Source organism: Anoplophora glabripennis, unplaced genomic scaffold (genome assembly GCF_000390285.2).
Source record: "Anoplophora glabripennis isolate ALB-LARVAE unplaced genomic scaffold, Agla_2.0 scaffold893, whole genome shotgun sequence".
Taxonomy (NCBI): domain Eukaryota; kingdom Metazoa; phylum Arthropoda; class Insecta; order Coleoptera; family Cerambycidae; genus Anoplophora; species Anoplophora glabripennis.
Genome location: NW_019417053.1, coordinates 140105 through 160583, shown reverse-complemented (window position 1 = coordinate 160583; position 20479 = coordinate 140105). Strand labels below are relative to the sequence as shown.

Sequence of the window (20479 nt, the reverse complement as noted above, 5' to 3'; positions counted from 1 at the left end):
GGTACGCTATCAAAAAGCACCAACTGAAACATAAAGATCCTTCACAGGTTCAAATGTACAGGTGTGATGATTGCGATTACGAAGCTAAATACAGGTACGCTATCAAAAAGCACCAACTGAAACATAAAGATCCTTCACAGGTTCAAATGTACAGGTGTGATGATTGCAATTATGAAACTAAATTAAAGGGTAATATCAAAAATCACCAACTGACACATAAGGATCCTTCGCAGGTTCAAATATACAGGTGTAACGATTGCGATTACAAAACTAAATTTAAGGGTAATATCAAATTACACCAACTGAAACATAAAGATCCTTCACAGGTACAAATGTACAGGTGTAAAGACTGTGATTTCGAAACTAAATACAGGAACAGTATCAGACATCACATGTTGAAGCATAAAAAGTCTTCATAAATGGGGCATTTCACGTGAAGCGGGCAGCGAAAAAAAAGTTAACTTTCTGAAATTTGTTCATATTCGGCTTAATTGTACTTCTAGTAGGTATGAGTGTGAACACGCAATTTTTTTTTGTATGACGTTTATTTGTCAAGTTATGGGCTTCTAAAGAATTGTCATAATTGAAATTTGTATTTTTCGGAAATAGTTTTGTTAGGGATTTGAATATTCCCGCAAAATTGTTATGTATATCAAGTAGTGGGGAGGCCCTTCACTGAAAAAAGGCGCGTCTTGGGTTGCCAGTCGGCATTCAGCATTTCATGTATGTAGATGGTTTATTTATATGTTATAACGAAATAGATGCTAGATGTATCGTACGACTCGTTTTTATTTAAATTTAAATACAGTCCACTAAAGCTTAACAAAGGCAAGCAATACCCAACAACTTTCACTGATTTTTCATGAAATATTTTTATTTTTTATTTTTTTTTTTCAAATTTTATAAGTAAAATAAAATGCACCATCTTAAAGTAGAGGTTTTAAGCTTTAAAAAGTACTCTCATAAAGTTTCAATATCACATTTACAAGTATAATTTTTGAATGGAACATTTCTAACTAGAGACGAGAAATCTGGCTCATTTTTTTGACCCCAGTTGAGCCGAATTTGTCATAATTATTCCTTCTTAGTATATTGCGACCCGTGTACATAAAAGTAGGAGTGAACGCACTGTGTAGCTCGGTTAATAATATTTATTTAGCAGACGCATGAAATAGTTTGTCAGTTATGTAATATTTTTTATACAACTATAGGATCTGTTTTTTTGTTGATTATTTAGTAGCAATTAAAAAAGGATGTACGTAAAAAAAATAAAATTTGGTATGAAATTTTATTTATTGTTTCATAAATGTATTTCCTTGTATTTATTTGAATAAAAATGTGTTTTTACTACTTAACTATCATCTGAGAAGGTGACGCATGATGCAAATACACTCGACACCTGCAATTTATGAATTGCGCGAGTGCGGGTGCACTGTCCAGGATTTCGTCTTTGACACGGGACCGGTTCACTCGAACCGGTACGAAGAGCCAGCGCAGTGTTGCCAGATGGGGCTATTTGTAGCCAAACTGGCTATTTAAAATCGCCATGGGCCAAGGAGTTTATACAAGAGAATTGCTCGGTCCCATTTAAGCCCATGTTCGCCAAATAAAATGACAAACGCTCGAATACGTGACGTCATTATGTTACCTCCGTGCTATGTTTACATTTGTAAAACGGCTCATTTCCCTTACTTTTCTATTATTTGGCAAAAACAAATAAGTTTGAAGTAAGCTGTTCTCGTTTCCGTCCCTCAGGTTAATTAAGTAACTAGGTATTAAATAAAGAGAAGAGAAGACTGACCTAACCTCTGTAACCTGGGTAAAGAACATTCTAAACTAAATCCAAATCAAATGCTCACAGAAAACCTAAATAACGAGCGGAATATAACAATAATTTACTGCCTTATGTGTATGATTATGACTTAATGTTGGAAGGAAAGATTGAAAAGTTTTCGAGAATCTGGCAGTGGCAACACTGCCAAACGCAACATAGAAAAGAAACCAAGAAATTTAGAATGCATAGGTTAGAATTGCAGGCTTTATATTTTAGTTTTTTGTATCTGTGTTCTATTTATACTTAAAAAAAAAATGCTCCAGAGCAATAGCTGATATTAAGGAAACTTCTTGTAGTCCTTGCCTTAAAAATATAACAGATTAAAGTTTTGAAGTGGTAGACAACATTATCAGAGACATTCTAGATGTTCTTTTGCTGAAATTGGTAAGTCAGTGATATCTAATTAGATTAGATCCTAGTACTCTCAAGTGTAAAGCAACTTTTAGTATTTAACTGTTATTTTCCGCTACACTTATTTTCTTTCTGATGAAAGTTGCATATTTTTCAGAAATTTGATAAAGAGAGCAAGGAGGTTATATGTAACATCTGCAGAATGAAGTTAAATGCGACGTTAGAATTTAAGTCCACATGTCTGAATACCGATAACACAATTGCTCCTTATGTGGATAGCGAAAAAATGTTACAGCCCGACCTAAGAGAAGTGTACGTGCTTGAAAAGAAAAGTGAATTAGTTTGCAGTCAGAAAATATGTCAATTGTGTATGCACCCAGTAGAAAGTGAGTTTAAGTGCATACGTGAAGTGGAACTTGAAGCTATTGAGAAATTGGCTCCTGAAATGGTATGAACAATATTAAATACTTGCATATTTTGTAATTTAACGAAACCGCTTTGTAGAATATAAATATCATCAAAGATCCTGTTGTTTGTAAGCCATGCTTGGATTCTCTGTGTACCCACAACAGTTTCCTTAAAGATTGTTCAGAGTTAGAAGAAAAAATTAAAAGTAACTTTGATAGTTCAGCCACAGGAAGTCAAATAGATACGTCTCCACTGGATTTATTCGTTAAAACTGAAAACCTGGACGAGGAATTCGATATTAACGAGATGAAAATGTCGATCAAAGCTGAAAGTATTGACATAAAATCGGAAGATGAGGAAAGTAGGTAAGAGAAGACTATTTTAATGTTAATTTAAAAAATTGTAGCCCGTGATTCTGATACTTCATGACTTTATATGATTAAATAATGATAAAGTAACAAATTATGAGTTTGTCAATTATAAACGGTATCGTGGGTACAAATTTTTAAACAATCAAGAGTTCGGTTTACAAATTATTGCAAACAACTGTAAGATCTTTATGAAACAATCAGTATGGCTTTAAATCGGATATTGGTACAAAGAATTTTGTACTAGATTTCATTCTTTCATTAAATATGTTTAACATCGGGCAAAAATTGCAATTTATAATTAGAGCTTATTTAAGCAGATTGCAAGAAGACATCTTCAATTATAGTCATTACTCTCCATTTTTTTCGTAATGTTTCCTGGTTCTTGAGCTTCTTCAAACAGGAACACAATTACATTCTTGCATTTTTACCAATTTCAGATAGAACTATTTATTAAATAATTGATAATAAACAACGTACCATAGCAACCAGTAGGTATAACGAAACCTACCACGTTTTATTGAGTACCTACAGTATTAAGAAATATCAAGTCGTTTGAATATTTTTTTATTAAATTCCAATAATTCTGACTCCACAAATATGATTGTGATGTGATTACGGATAAAGCGTTGTATTGCATTGGTGTCTTAATTGCCTTTTATCCACTTAAGAATATTAAACGCTCGAAGTACGTTCTCGCGTTTAAACATTCTTGTGTGGTTAAAATACTACTTAAAACACTGATACACTAAATAACTTTTATCTGTTTCTGACATTATTTTTATGGATTTATTGTACGATTTTTTACATAGCTATTAAAGTTATTAAGTAATTACTGGACTGTAAAAATTTTATAATAGGCAAAGTATAGTAAGCGATGTCGAGCAAACTCGCATTCAACTCGCCATGGAGCGAGCGATTGTACAAAAAAACAAACAGGGGGTATTTAATGGAAAACTAAATTTAAATTAACAAGAACTTATAAAATATAAAAAATTAAGAAACCATAACAGTAGCATTATATGCGTTTTTTGATAATTAAATTAATTATTAAAGATCTGAATCGATTAGATTTTACGTTTTGCTTAAATTGACGAGTATTCTTATTGTGATATTACTTAAGGAGGTTTATCTGATTTGGAATTGACAAACAAATATTCATAAAAAAATTAATATAAGCTTATTAATATGAAGAAAATCCTCAAACAAAATTATGACTAGTTTGGATACCTAAGAGACGACATATTAATAAAATCATTTTTCACGATTTAGTACGAAATCTTATGAGAATGCAGATTTATTTGGTCTTTCCACTTGGAGTGCGCAACAATTGACAAACAATTTTCACAGCAACTTGTATAAATAGGAAACCGATATCTAAGGAATCGTATTACAGCTTGTAGAAATCGATTAGGTACTTGTAAGATACATAATTTATAATAAATCTCCTTCAAACTGCTGTCGTTGACTAGCTTATCCTCCATATGCGTGATAGCGGCAGCGCCGCGGTCTCGATGTAGGGTATTATTTGAAATTTGCAGGTGTCCAAGCAAACAGAATGATCGAACGCGAGCCAGCCAAGTGCAACGTTGATGAATTTAAAGGCTTACTACTTTAGTCGCTAGCGAATCTGCAGAAACTCTCGTTAGACTTTAGATGTACCTCCGTATCCGATAAACCTCCTTAATATTAGAATATTGTTGTGTGTGCCATTCAAAATTTCTACCTTTTATCGTAAGGGGTGAGGAGAAGGATAATTCAAAATCCTTCCGGTTTTAATAGGTTTAAAAAGTGCAGTGGTTCTTTCCGTTGTTATGTCGTAGCAAATGTACCTGGTAGCTGCCTGTGCTAACTACAGACTTACCTTGCCAAAATGTCACAACTGATTGATCTGGATTTCTTATTAATAAAATGTCCAAAAACGAAATGCCTTGTCTTCAACTTTATGCATTCTTATTACACTAGGTTTGTTTCTGCAGCAGTTTCAAATCGTCAGAAGCATGCGCAGATAAAAATTAGCGTTTGTGCAGAACAATTTCTCAAACTCTAACTGCCAGTTTAGTGTTCGTTCAGAATTTTCAAACTGTCACGAAACCGTTTGCTGATAGTTAAATCAGTTGGAGATTATTTTCCAAACTACTAATCTGACGCATGCGTATTGCGAATAACCGTAAAAGATTGTTTTCTGTGTTGTGTTTTAACCACAGATGTCACAGAACATTTAACGACCATAGAAAATATAGTACTTAACGACTATATTTCTATGTTAACGACTTAACCTCTTCCACTATTTTGATTTTATTCGATTTTATTAATTATTTCTGCTGTAACCTGTAACGTTTCTGTTGTTCCTGTTGTTAGTCGTTTATTACTGTTTGTAGCTGATTCTGCCTTATAATGTAAGTATTGGCATGTGTACTTATACATTTAAAAAATATTTTCATTTATACAGTTAATTAAAATGTATTTGTGTTTTTTGTAGATGTCGGATATAAGTAGCTCGAGTTCAAGTACCTCTTATGAAAACGAATTTACTGAAGAGGATTTAATTAGTAGTGACGATGAGGATCTCCTTGTGGAGGAAAGGGAGAGACCAAAAAATCAAAATTTTGTCCAGATTATTGTTCCACAATTCAACAATACAGAATTCATCGAACACTTTCGAGTGAGTAGAATAGTTTCTGAACAGATTTCGAATCGCTTTGCAAATTCGGAGTATTTTACGTACCAGTCTGGAGGAAATGGAAAGCTGGATTCATATTATCACGTGTTGATTTATTTATGGTTTATAGGACATCAAACTGCTTCATTTCGAGATGTTGCAGACAGATTCAATATAAGCATTAGCACATTGCATAAGATAATACGAAAAATGACACATTTTCTAAGTAATTTATCACATGAAGTTATAACATGGCCATCAAATGCTGAGAAAATAGAGATAGAACATTATTTTCGAACTAAAGGGTTTCCTGGTGTTATAGGCGCAATCGATGGATCCCATGTCAAAATAGACAAACCAACAAATGACCCCGATTCTTACTTAAACAGGAAACACTTTTTTTCCATTCAGGTAAAAAATACAATTTTGCTGATTCCTTATACATTTGTGAATGTAAAAATTTAGTTTCAGGTAGTATGTGATCATCGGAGAAAAATAAGAGATATCTTTGTTGGTTTTCCAGGATCTGTACATGACAGCAGGGTATTTAGGGCATCACCTCTATCAGGGAGCCTGCCTGATAAATGCGGTCCTTTCTTTATAATAGGAGATAGTGGCTACCCCTGTCTACCTAATTTATTAACACCATTCAAAGATTTTGGTAATCTGACAAGAAGGCAACAACATTATAACCTAACATTGTCACAAAATAGGTATCTAGTGGAACACTGCATAGGTATTTTAAAACAAAAATTCAGGCAGTTATACCATGTTAAATTGAGAAGTATACCTGAAATCACACATTTCATCAGAGCATGCTGCGTTGTACATAATTTATGCTTAGATGACGATTTTCCTGATGATGCATTAAATTTAACATTCCAAAGGAATATAGAAGCTGTGTATGAGCACGAGAGGGAGAATGAGGGAAACGAAAATAGAGATGACGTGACTGGCATACAACGAAGAAGGAATGTTATGAATATGTTACCACTATAAATATTTTTGTGTAAAGAATATTTTTCTTATTAAACAGTAATCAAAGTTTTTGTTTTTCATTTAACAAATCCACTAGTATATGTTTCTAAGATTTTAAAGGTTTACTTTGGCTATTAGTTTATATTTGTTTTACACTACAATATGCACAATGAATTGTATTGAAAGTTAGGAAGAATATTACCAATCAATCTTAAATGTTCGTATTGGCAGTCTAGGTGACTGAAAACCCACTCGTACGAGTTTATACCTTAGAATCTTAAAACAGGTAGGATCATATGTTCTAAGGCTTATGTCAACACAGTGAAAGAGAACGTTTTTATTTAACCAATGAGTATATGAGTATTTAACCAATAAATATCTGACTCAATTAAAATTTACGGTAAGATAAAAAACATTTATTAAAATAAATAATAAAAACAACAGAAACCAAACATGTCTCTAGCATCTATAAACATAAAAAAATGTATAAGTTTATGTGGTTATATTTCATCAGGTAGTGTAATATTGTTCTGTACATTTAATTTTAATAACTTATTTCTCTCTTCAATTAAATCATTTTTCCTCTTTTTTTCGATATGTCTTTCATAACATGTAGTCTTTCTTTCTCTACTCCCAATTTTTCTCTCTGTATTTTTAACATTTCTTCATAATACTTCTGTTTATCTTGTCTTGTCAACTCTAAAACACTATTCTTTGCTTCTATTCTGCGACGCCGTAACCTTGGTGTCAAATTTTTACCCTTAGCTAATTGTGGCGATGGGGTAAGTCCAACAATACCACTAATAATCGTCTCATTTTCTTTATTTTTTTCAATAACGTCGCTCATTGTAGATGTTCCTTGGTCAGTGCAAATTTCATCTTGCTCACTGTCAACATTTACACTATTATTTGCAGGTTTTACTGTGTGGATAATAGTACTATCTAATAAAAGTTCTGGATGAATATTCCTCTTTTTGCCAAATATCTCTTGCAATTCTTTCTCATACATAAAGGTCTTTCGACCTCTGCCCGTTTTATTATTGTTGTCGATTATCTTTTTATAATTCCGCTCCAACACCCTCCAACGATTTTCCACTTGAGCTGGAGTAAAATTAGTACGTAAAATTTCATTAATATGGTCAGCGATAAATTCCCATAATTTTTTAAGATTCCTTATATTTAATGTTCCTACTTTGCCCCTGTTTTCTTTATAACTATTTATTAATATTAATGTAGCATTGTGGCTCCAGGATGTTTCATTACTACACGAGGACAATGGTTGTCCAAATTTTGACTTGAGATTGAGAATATGAAGGTTGATGTTGACTTTGACTCAGTTGAGTTTCTATTATTAAAAATCTCCCAGATACCCAGATACGCGTTCTTGCAGTATAAAAAATACAAACCGTTTGGAAACAGTTTCCAACCGCGCACGCGCATAACGTACAGTTTCCAAACTATCAGAAATTTGCTGCAGAAACAAACCTACTATTTGACAACATGAAAATTATTTCACTATAGTAAAAACGAAATAATGCCTTGCGAAGTTCATAAACTTATAACTGAATGTTTGTGAAAATCTTTGGAAGTTACTATCCTATTTAATAATACATAATTCAATGAAGTCTAAGAGTGACGGTCATAGGGACGATAGCAAGCACTGAGTTGTTTCCGTGCGGTGGTACAAATGTACGATTGATAATTACATTTCATTGATTTCGAATGTAAATATGCCCCTTTATTAGAGTATTTTTTTGTGAAACGCAATATTTCGGCATCTGTCAGGTGTAACCTCTTAATACTAAAACCTGTTTTTCAAAAATATCCTATATTTGCAATTTTTTCAGCGACACGCCACTTCAGAGCTCCAATGTTGTACCATTCGAGGAGAGTGACTGTAAATACGAAGAAGAGGACGGATGTAAACATGAGCATGCATCAGAAGTGAAAACAAAGCAGGAGGGCAAAGTATCGTACAAATGTGATAAATGTATTTATGAAACTGAAAGTGAGATCTGTTTTACGTCACACTGTGCGAGGCAGGAGAACGATTTGGAAGCGTATAAATGTGAGTCTTGTGACTACGAAACTGAAAATGAGAAATTACTTCAGAGGCACATGTTGAGACATAAAGATCCTTTGCATATTCGAATATACAAGTGTAAAGACTGCACATACGAAACTAAATACAAGAATGCTATCAAAAGCCACCAACTGAAGCATAAAGACCCTTCACAGATTCAAATGTACAGGTGTAACAATTGCGATTACGAAACCAAATACAAGGATTACATCAAACTCCATCAACTGAAGCATAAAGATCCTTCACAGATTAAAATGTACAGGTGTAACAATTGCGATTACGAAGCTAAATACAGGTACTCTATCAAAAAGCACCAACTGAAACATAAAGATCCTTCACAGGTTCAAATGTACAGGTGTGATGATTGCGATTACGAAGCTAAATACAGGTACGCTATCAAAAAGCACCAACTGAAACATAAAGATCCTTCACAGGTTCAAATGTACAGGTGTGATGATTGCAATTATGAAACTAAATTAAAGGGTAATATCAAAAATCACCAACTGACACATAAGGATCCTTCGCAGGTTCAAATATACAGGTGTAACGATTGCGATTACAAAACTAAATTTAAGGGTAATATCAAATTACACCAACTGAAACATAAAGATCCTTCACAGGTACAAATGTACAGGTGTAAAGACTGTGATTTCGAAACTAAATACAGGAACAGTATCAGACATCACATGTTGAAGCATAAAAAGTCTTCATAAATGGGGCATTTCACGTGAAGCGGGCAGCGAAAAAAAAGTTAACTTTCTGAAATTTGTTCATATTCGGCTTAATTGTACTTCTAGTAGGTATGAGTGTGAACACGCAATTTTCTTTTGTATGACGTTTATTTGTCAAGTTATGGGCTTCTAAAGAATTGTCATAATTGAAATTTGTATTTTTCGGAAATAGTTTTGTTAGGGATTTGAATATTCCCGCAAAATTGTTATGTATATCAAGTAGTGGGGAGGCCCTTCACTGAAAAAAGGCGCGTCTTGGGTTGCCAGTCGGCATTCAGCATTTCATGTATGTAGATGGTTTATTTGTATGTTATAACGAAATAGATGCTAGATGTATCGTACGACTCGTTTTTATTTAAATTTAAATACAGTCCACTAAAGCTTAACAAAGGCAAGCAATACCCAACAACTTTCACTGATTTTTCATGAAATATTTTTATTTTTTATTTTTTTTTTTCAAATTTTATAAGTAAAATAAAATGCACCATCTTAAAGTAGAGGTTTTAAGCTTTAAAAAGTACTCTCATAAAGTTTCAATATCACATTTACAACTATAATTTTTGAACGGAACATTTCTAACTAGAGACGAGAAATCTGGCTCATTTTTTTGACCCCAGTTGAGCCGAATTTGTCATAATTATTCCTTCTTAGTATATTGCGACCCGTGTACATAAAAGTAGGAGTGAACGCACTGTGTAGCTCGGTTAATAATATTTATTTAGCAGACGCATGAAATAGTTTGTCAGTTATGTAATATTTTTTATACAACTATAGGATCTGTTTTTTTGTTGATTATTTAGTAGCAATTAAAAAAGGATGTACGTAAAAAAAATAAAATTTGGTATGAAATTTTATTTATTGTTTCATAAATGTATTTCCTTGTATTTATTTGAATAAAAATGTGTTTTTACTACTTAACTATCATCTGAGAAGGTGACGCATGATGCAAATACACTCGACACCTGCAATTTATGAATTGCGCGAGTGCGGGTGCACTGTCCAGGATTTCGTCTTTGACACGGGACCGGTTCACTCGAACCGGTACGAAGAGCCAGCGCAGTGTTGCCAGATGGGGCTATTTGTAGCCAAACTGGCTATTTAAAATCGCCATGGGCCAAGGAGTTTATACAAGAGAATTGCTCGGTCCCATTTAAGCCCATGTTCGCCAAATAAAATGACAAACGCTCGAATACGTGACGTCATTATGTTACCTCCGTGCTATGTTTACATTTGTAAAACGGCTCATTTCCCTTACTTTTCTATTATTTGGCAAAAACAAATAAGTTTGAAGTAAGCTGTTTCCGTCCCTCAAGTTAATTAAGTAACTAGGTATTAAATAAAGAGAAGAGAAGACTGACCTAACCTCTATGACCTGGGTAAAGAACATTCTAAACTAAATCCAAATCAAATGCTCACAGAAAACCTAAATAACGGGCGGAATATAATGGGGCAGCATTTATTTAACAATAATTTACTGCCTTATGTGTATGATTATGATTTAATGTTGGAAGGAAAGATTGGTTATTTCTCTACGTTAAATTGGCGACATTAGTTTTCGAGAATCTGGCAACACTGCCAAACGCAACTCATGCTACCTAAGAAAAGAAGCCAAGAAATTTAGAATGCATAGGTTAGAATTGCAGGCTTTATATTTTAGTTTTTTGTATATGTGTTCTATTTATACGTAAAAGAAAATTGCTCCAGAGCAATGGCTGATATTAAGGAAACTTCGTGTAGGCTTTGCCTTAAAAATATAACAGATGAAAGTTTTGAAGTGGTAGACAACATTATCGGAGACATTCTAGATGTTATTTTGCTGAAATTGGTAAGTCAGTGAAATATAATTAGATTAGATCTTAATAGTCTCAAGTGTAAAGCAACTATTAGTATTTAGTTGTTATTTTCTGTTACACTCAGTTTCTTTCTATTTAAAATTGTATATATTTCAGAAATTTGATAATGAGTGCAAAGATGTTATATGTAACGTTTGCAGAAGAAAGTTAAATGCGGCGTTAGAATTTAAGTCCACATGTCTGAATACCGATAACACAATTACTCCTTATGTGGATAGCAGAAAAATGTTACAGCTCGACCTAAGAGAAGTGTACATGCAGGAAAAGAAAAGTGAATTAGTATACAATCAGAAAATATGTCGATTGTGTATGCACCCAGTAGAAAGTGAGTTTAGATGTATACATGAAGAGGAACTTGAAGCTATTGACACATTGGCTCCAGAAATGGTATGAACAATATTAAATACTTGCATATTTTGTAATTTAATGAAACTGCTTTGTAGAATATAAATATCATCAAAGATCCGGTTATTTGTAAGCCATGCTTGGATTCTCTGTGTACCCACAACAGTTTCCTTAAAGATTGTTCAGAGTTAGAAGAAAAAATTAAAAGTAACTTTGATAGTTCAGCCACAGGAAGTCAAATAGATACGTCTCCACTGGATTTATTCGTTAAAACTGAAAACCTGGACGAGGAATTCGATATTAACGAGATGGAAATGTCGATCAAAGCTGAAAGTATTGACATAAAATGGGAAGATGAGGAAAGGAGGTAAGAGAATACTATTTTAATATTAATTTAAAAAATTGTAGTCCGTGGTTCTGATACTTCATGACATTATATGATTAAATAATGATAAAGTAACAAATTATGAGTTTATGTCAATTATAAACGGTATCGAAGGTACAAATTTTTAAACAATCAAGAGTTCGGTTTACAAATTATTGCAAAAAAATGTAAGATCTTTATAAAACAATCAGTATGGCTTTAAATCGGATATTGGTACAAAGAATTTTGTACTAGATTTAATTCTTTCATTAAATATTTTTAACATGGGCCAAAATTGCAATTTATAATTAGAGCTTATTTAAGCAGATTGCAAAAAGAAAGCCAATTTGGGCATATTTGTACACTCATATTAAGTCATTCTTACAGAAAATTTGTTTTTACACTATTTTAAAGGTATTATTTAAGCTTTTCAATAGGGCGGTAAATAATAATGAACAGATTAAGTATATATACGAGACAATTTCAAAACAAAAAAATTGTTAAATATGTTCCAATATTTCAAGAAATGTTGCTTATTATGTTAAGCTTACACAAAAAAATGAGAGTAGAAAAATATTTCTAAAATCACTCGTTGAACGAATTCAATTCATTGTAACGAATTCAATTAATTTAGTCACACTGTAATATCCGATAAACAATTGTCTTTCTCTATGATTACAATGTATGGGCCAAATATTGTATTTAATGTGGGTCTAAATACCAATATCCAGTGATCAATTTGTCTACTTAATAAATCGGACTGTAAAAGACTGGTCCGAGCACGATGAGACTAGTGTTGATCGGCATCTCTCAGTACGAAGTATTTCCTTTCCCCCCTTCGTATCGGCCTTTTCTTTTGAAAACTCTGCTTAGATTTTCTGTATAATCATTAGTTCCGAAGCAATTCACTATTTATCAAGGTCAAAAAAGTAATTTTTGCTTTGAACGACGATAACTCAGTGACAAATCCTCATATGAAGGTCTTAAATAGCTCAAATCAAAGAAAATGATTTTCACATCCTGAAACTGGAAATTCAAGCTTGAATTTGTTTTTTTTTTATTGCTTTATGACAATTTTTTGCCATATACCTTTTGAAAATCACCCCATTTAAGATTTTCTTTTTATCTTTTCATTTTTGTGGCTAGTTTATTAAAATTTGTGATAAGGTAAAAAATAAAGACTGAAAAATTGCGAAATAAAAAAAAAGTGATATACTGGGTGTTATTTGATCCACAATCACTTTCTAGTTGGACTTTGATCCACACAATATGAACCGCCTAAAATGATACTTTATCCACTAGTGCAATAAAGTAACTTTATTTCACTAGTAGAATAATGAAAAAATAATAAACCTATAATAAATCAAATTTAATTTATTTACTTATTAACAATAACATTTACATTTATAGTAGTAGACATTTCGTTTTTTGTTTTATCACATTTAACTTCACTATATACCTAACAACTTGTGAAAGGTAAAAAGATATTAGCTTAATCATTAAACATCCTTTATCGGAAGCCCCAGTAAAAAGTTCTTCAATATGTGCTCTTTTCAGTACTGCCACTTTTTTTGCTTTGTATCCTCTCGATTCACTCTTCAAATAATCAGTAAGCTTGTTATATTTTCCAATATCTATATTTTTGTAGACCTTTATAGTAGCCTTCAACATCAAATACTTCGACCACATAGTTGAAATTGCATATTTTTTCTTCAAATTTAAAAAATACGATAGCATGACTTCTTCAATTATAGTCATTACTCTCCGTTTTTTTCGTAATGTTCCCTGGTTCTTGAGCTTCAAACAGGAACACAATTACTTTCTTGCATTTTTACCAATTTCAGATAGAACTATTTATTAAATAATTAATAATAAACAACGTACCATAGCAACCATTAGGTATAACAAAACCTACCACGTTTCATTGAGTACGTACAGTAGTAAGAAATATCAAGTCGTGTGAATATTTTTTTATTAAATTCCAATAATTCTGTCTCCACAAATATGATTGTGATGTGATTACGGATAAAGCGTTCTATTGCATTCGTGTCTTAATTGCTTTTTATCCACTTAAGAATATTAAATGCTCGAAGTACGTTCTCACGTTTAAACATTCTTGTGTGGCTAAAATACTACTTAAAACGCTGATATAATAAATAACTGTTAACTGTTTCTGACATTTTGTTTATGGATTTATTGTATGATTTTATACATAGCTATTAGTTATTAAGTAATTAGTGGATTGTAAAAATTTTATAATAGTCAAAGTATAGTAAGCGATGTCGAGTAAACTCGGATTCAATTCACCATGGAGCGAGCGATTGTACAAAATAACAAATGGAGGGGGTATTTAACGGAAAACTAAATTTAAATTAACAAGAACTTATAAAATATAAAAAGTTAAGAAACCATAACAGTAGCCTTAAATGCGTTTTTTGATAATTAAATTATTTATTAAAGATCTGAATCGATTAGATTTTACGTTTTGCTTAAATTGACGAGTATTCTTATTGTGATATTACTTAAGGAGGTTTATCTGATTTGTAATTGACAAACAAATATTCATACAAACATTAATATAAGCTTATTAATATGAAGAAAATCCTCAAACAAAATTATGACTAGTTTGGATACCTAAGAGACGACATATTAATAAAATAATTTTTCACGATTTAGTACGAAGTCTTATGAGAATGTTGATTTTTTTGGTCTTTCCACTTGGAGTGCGCAACAATTGACAAACAGTTTTCACAGCAACTTGTATAAATAGGAAACCGATATCTAAGGAATCGTATGACAGCTTGTAGAAATCGATTAGGTACTTGTAAGCCACATAATTTATAATAATTCTCCTTCAAACTGCTGTCGTTGACTAACTTATCCTCCATATGTGTGATAGCGGCAGCGCTGCGGTCTCGATGTAGGGTATTATTTGAAATTTGCAGGTGTCCAAGCAAACAGAATGACCAAACGCGAGCAAACCAGCCAAGTGCAACGTTGACAAATCTAAAGGCTTACTACTTTAGTCGTTAGCGAATCTACAGAAACTCTCATTAGACTTTAGATGTACCTCCGTATCCGATAAACCTCCTTAATATTAGAATATTGTTGTGTGTGCCATTCAAATTTTCTACCTTTTATCGTAAGGGGTGAGGAGAAGGATAATTTAAATTCCTACCGGTTTTAATAGGTTGAAAAAGTGCAATGGTTCTTCCCGTTGTTATGTCGTAGCAAATGTAAATGGTAGCTGCCTGTGCTAACTACAGACTTACCTTGCCAAAATGTCACAACTGATTGATCTGGATTTCTCATTAATTCTTCTTATTAAAATTCTTTATTATTCTTATTAAAAAACGAAATGCCTTGTCTTCAACTTTTTATATTCTTATTACACTATTTGACAACAAGAAAATTATTTCACTATAGTAAAAATGAAATAATGCCTTGCGAAGTTCATAAACTTATAACTGAATGTTTGTGAAAATCTTTGGAAGTTACTACCTATTTAATAATACATAATTCAATGAAGTCTAAAAGTGACGGTCATAGGAACGATAGCAAGCACTGAGTTGTTTCCGTACTGTGGTACAATTGTATAATTAATAATCACATCTCATTAACTTCAAATGTAAATATGCCCCTTTATTAGAGTAATTTTTTGTGAAACGCAATATTTCGGCATGTGTCACCTGTAACCTCTTAATACTAAAACCCATTTTTCAAAAATACCCTATATTTGCAATTTTTTCAGCGACACGCCACTTCAGAGCTCCAATGTTGTACCATTCGAGGAGAGTGGCTGTAAAAATGAAGAAGAGGATGGATGTAAACATGAGAATGCATCAGAAGTGAAAACAAAGCAGGAGCGCAAAGTATTGTACAAATGTGATAAATGTATTTACGAAACTGAAAGTGAGATCTGTTTTACGTCACACTGTGAGAGGAAGCAGAACGATTTGGAAGCGTATAAATGTGAGTTCTGTGACTACGAAACTGAAAATGAGAAATTACTTCAGAGGCACTTATTGAGACATAAAGATCCTTTGCAGATTCAAATATACAAGTGTAAAGACTGCGATTACGAAACTAAATACAGGAATGCTATCAAAACGCACCAACTGAAGCATAAAGACCCTTCACAGGTTCAAATGTACAGGTGTAACAATTGTAATTACGAAACTAAATACAAGCATATTCTCAAAAAGCACCAAGTGAAACATAAAGACCCTTCACAGGTTCAAATGCACAGGTGTAACAATTGCGATTACGAAACTAAATACAAGGATTACATCAAACACCATCAACTGAAGCATAAAGATCTTTCACAGGTTCAAATGTACAGGTGTGATGATTGCAATTATGAAACTAAGTGCAAGTATGCTGTCAAAAAGCACCAACTGAAGCATAAAGATCCTTCACAGGTTCAAATGTATAGGTGTAACAATTGCGATTACGAAAGTAAATTAAAGGGTAATATCAAAAAACACCAACTGACACATAAGGATCCTTCGCAGGTTCAAATGTACAGGTGTAACGATTGCGATTATGAAACTAAATACAAGACTTATTTCAAATCGCACCAACTGAAACATAAAGATCCTTCACAGATTCAAATGTACAGGTGTGACGAATGTGATTACAAAAGTATATACAAAAATGCTATCAAAAGTCACCAACTGAAACATAAAGATCCTTCACAGGTTCAAATGTACAGGTGTAACGACTGCGACTATGAAACTAAATACAAGATGAATATCAAAAAGCACCAGTTAAAACATAAAGATCTTTCGCAGGTTCAAATGTACAAGTGTAAAGACTGCCATTTCGAAACTAAATACAAGTATGCTATCAAAATGCACCAACTGAAGCATAAAGATCCTTCACAGGTTGAAATGTACAGGTGTAAAGACTGCGATTTCGAAACTAAATACAGAAACAATGGGGCATTTCACGTGAAGCGGGCAGCGAAAAAAAAGTTACGTTCTGAAATTTGTTCATATTCGGCTTAATGGTACTTCTAGTAGGAATGAATGTGAACACGCAATTTTTTTTGTACGATGTTTATTTGTCAAGTTATGGGCTTCTAAAGAATTGTCGTAATTGAAATGTGTATTTTTCGGAAATAGTTTTTCGAATTAAACAAATTTATTTTATAATATTAAATATGGCGACTTATATAGAAAATTTTCTGTTCTTTTGAATTATAAAATGATATTGGAAGAAAAAATCAGAATTTCAGTAACTTTGACCAATTTTTTTTAAATTTTTTTTTATTTCAAGATATAGCCTAAAGTACATTTATAATACACCAGAAGTTTTAAAATGGAATCTGCATTAGTTTAGGAGATAGATGAATTAAAGTACATACGTATCGCAGTGAGCATGGTACTAGTCTCCGTTAGGTGGACTAGTACTTTAGGCTATATTTTGAAATAAAAAAATTTTTAAAAAAATTGGTCGAACTTACGAACATTCTGATTTTAAATGTTCATTTCTGGTTTTGAACANGTATTAACAAAAGTTCAAAAAAATTTTTTTTTTCAAATATCATTTTATAATTAAAAATAACAGTAAATTTTTTATATAAGTTGCCATAGTTAATATTATAAAATAAATTTGTTTAATTCGAATTTCAATTATGACAATTCTTTAGAAGCCCATAACTTGACAAATAAACATCATACAAAAATAAAATTGAGTGTTCACATTCATACTTACTAGAAGTACAATTAAGCCGAATATGAACAAATTTCAGAACGTAACTTTTTTTGCGCTGTCCGCTTCACCTGAAATGCCCCAAATGCAAGTGTACCGGTGTGCTTTGCTAACGACCCAGCATAGGGAGTCTTTCAGGAGACCTCAAGTAATGCATAAAAAATGGTTGGCAGGTTTGAATTATTACTCTTCATTCGTTGTGTAAAATATTGGCAAAAATGGAGACATTTAAGGGTGGCAAGTGTGGATACTTTTCCTGTGTTTTACAATGTGACAGTCTGCTGAATATTGGCAAATTAAAACCGAAAGGTGTGTATATGACACCGACACTTTTCCTGTGTAGAACATGTAATTAATAGGAGGGTCTAATATAAAATAAATATACATGATTTTTATAATAGAAGGCTGTTTATTTCACTGTCACATTTGTGGGTTGGCAGATCAACTATACAGGGCATCCCGATTTTAATTTGTATGTACTTTGTTCTTGGTTTTATAAATATTTCGAAATCTCCATTTTCGAAATAGTAGAGATTTTTTAATTAAAGTTGGTGTACATTACATCGGGTCGAATTTCTAAAAGGTGTCCCAAAAGATTTGAATTGTGCACCATTTTCATACCGAAGAGTTGGTAGCACTGTGCAGGGATCACATGCAGTAATGACATGCCCAATCAGTTGGACAAGCATTTAATGGGCTGGATATGGAGTGTATACAACGGGGTCATTCAGAAAATTTTCAAAAACGTTCTTATTTTGTATACACAAAGTGTTGCTCATGATTAGGCGATTTTGAAAATTTCAACTCGATCCGTTGAGCGATTTTCAAACTATGATTTTTCAAAAGCGAATATTTGTCTCGGCCGTGGCAGTGCAATGACGTCACCGCATGGGTCGGTCAGCCGGCTTGGCGCTACTTCCAGATGAGATGCTGCGTGTGTTTGTTAATGAAAATTACATTAGGAGACAATAAGATTTTCTACGCTCTTATTTTAAAAATTTGGACGGTTCTAACATAGTAATTACGTCCAATTAAAAATTAAAATAAAAAAAATGGTGGAGGCGCCGCTCGATGTGCATTGCGACATAAAATCACAAATATTTCCTAAACTGTTAATTTTACCGTGATGAACCAAGAGGGTGGTGGAGTTCTGTAGCTAGCGCGCCGCAGTCGAAGTTCTGTGAACTCGGCATTAGGAATAAAGCATTAAAAGATTGGTATCGATACAAAATTTACTTGGTAGTGAAAATACGCGTTTCGCATCAGCTGTGTTGGAACATTCCTAACCAGAGACGAGAAATCCGCCTCATTTTGTTACCCGGTTTACCGGTTCCTTATCCTCGTAGGGAGCCGTCTCAATTGAGCCGAATTTATCATAATTATCCCTTCTCTTCTTAGTACTCCTTAGTAGTAGTACACTGCGACCCATGTACCAGCTCTGTGTAGCTCGCATAATAATATTTATTTAGCAGACACATGAAATAGATTGTTTAATAGAGATGTATTATTTTATTGCATTTATAGAACTTGCTTTTTTATTATTTATTAGCAGTTAAGAAAATATGTAAGGAACAAAACAATTTTGGAATGAGAATTTATTTATTGTTTCTTGTATTTATTTCCTTGTATTTATTTGAATAAAAATGTGTTTTCACCACTTAATTATCGTTTGAGTAGGTGGCGCAGGTTGCAAATACACTCGACATTTGCGCCGTATGAATTTCGCGCTTGAGGTGCGCTGTTCACGATTTCGTCTTTGAAACGGGACCGGTTCACCCGAACCGGTACGAAGAGCCAGCGCAGTGTTTCACCCATCTCTATTCCTAATCAACCACCAGTGTTGCCAGATGTTGCCATAAATCGGGATGTTTTCATAATCGACATATTAGTAACATTGAGTATTCCATAATCGAAATAATAATTCGAGATATATAATCGAATTAATTTAGGTATTAAATTAACTATTAACAACGTATATAATATGAACTAGGAAAAAAAATCGAGTTATTTAATCGAATTTGTAATATTCCACCACTATTGTAGAGTATCCATATTTATTTTTGTTAACCTATAATATAGGCATATGAGTAACTAAATAAGAGGGTTTTATTTTGTGTATCCTGTCAGCAGCAGTGGCAGAGTACCGCCATCTGTAGCTGATGCAGCAGACGACACACTCGAAAACCACAGACCATAAAATAATTAAGGAAACTGCATTGGAAAACACAATTAGAGTAACCATTAATTCTACTAGCTAATAGATGTCGCTGCACCATAATGGCGGTAAATTTAAATGTAACAAAATACAAAGAATAAAAAGTGTCATAATTAATAAATCACAAAACAGCTATTAAATATAGTTTAAGTTAATCATTGAAATTAACGTGAATCATTAACACCTGTTCCATGACCCATTACTTATGAAATATGTACTTTAATTATCACTTGGTTAAATGAAAAAGTTAAAGCAGTGATACTTAAATGTGTGACAAAATTCATTTTGTTATGAATTCGAAAATATGTAAGTATCAAAAAAATGTACAGATAGGGAGACTCTTGTATTTATTATTTTCTAAAGAAATCATTAAAAACTGCAAATTTTAAAGAATTTGAAAGAATTATTTACCTGACTTTATGTAAAATGCATTGCACAGTGACTTGACAAAAATTATGGTTAGATACATTTGTTTCGAAGTAATTGGTTTTCATCAGTACGATGTAATATACTACACTTATAGCACTTATATCAAATAACAATTTTAAACATATGTGCATTTCGGATTTTTA

General features: G+C 32.6%; 2 protein-coding genes across 2 annotated transcripts; both read left to right on the top strand.

The window, feature by feature from the left end:
- The first annotated feature begins 2000 nt into the window (after positions 1 to 2000).
- LOC111692123 (zinc finger protein 142-like) lies at positions 2001 to 9483 on the top strand. The gene is made up of 4 exons (XM_023455874.1): positions 2001 to 2218; positions 2343 to 2633; positions 2690 to 2958; positions 8449 to 9483. The coding sequence occupies exons 2-4, from the start codon at positions 2388 to 2390 to the stop codon at positions 9395 to 9397; spliced, it is 1464 nt and encodes a 487-aa protein (XP_023311642.1). The 5' UTR covers positions 2001 to 2218; positions 2343 to 2387; the 3' UTR covers positions 9398 to 9483.
- A 1608-nt stretch (positions 9484 to 11091) lies between these two features.
- On the top strand, positions 11092 to 19889 carry LOC108914166 (zinc finger Y-chromosomal protein-like). The gene is made up of 5 exons (XM_023455873.1): positions 11092 to 11240; positions 11365 to 11655; positions 11712 to 11980; positions 15729 to 16553; positions 19820 to 19889. The coding sequence occupies exons 1-5, from the start codon at positions 11124 to 11126 to the stop codon at positions 19887 to 19889; spliced, it is 1572 nt and encodes a 523-aa protein (XP_023311641.1). The 5' UTR covers positions 11092 to 11123.
- The last annotated feature ends 590 nt before the right edge of the window (positions 19890 to 20479 follow it).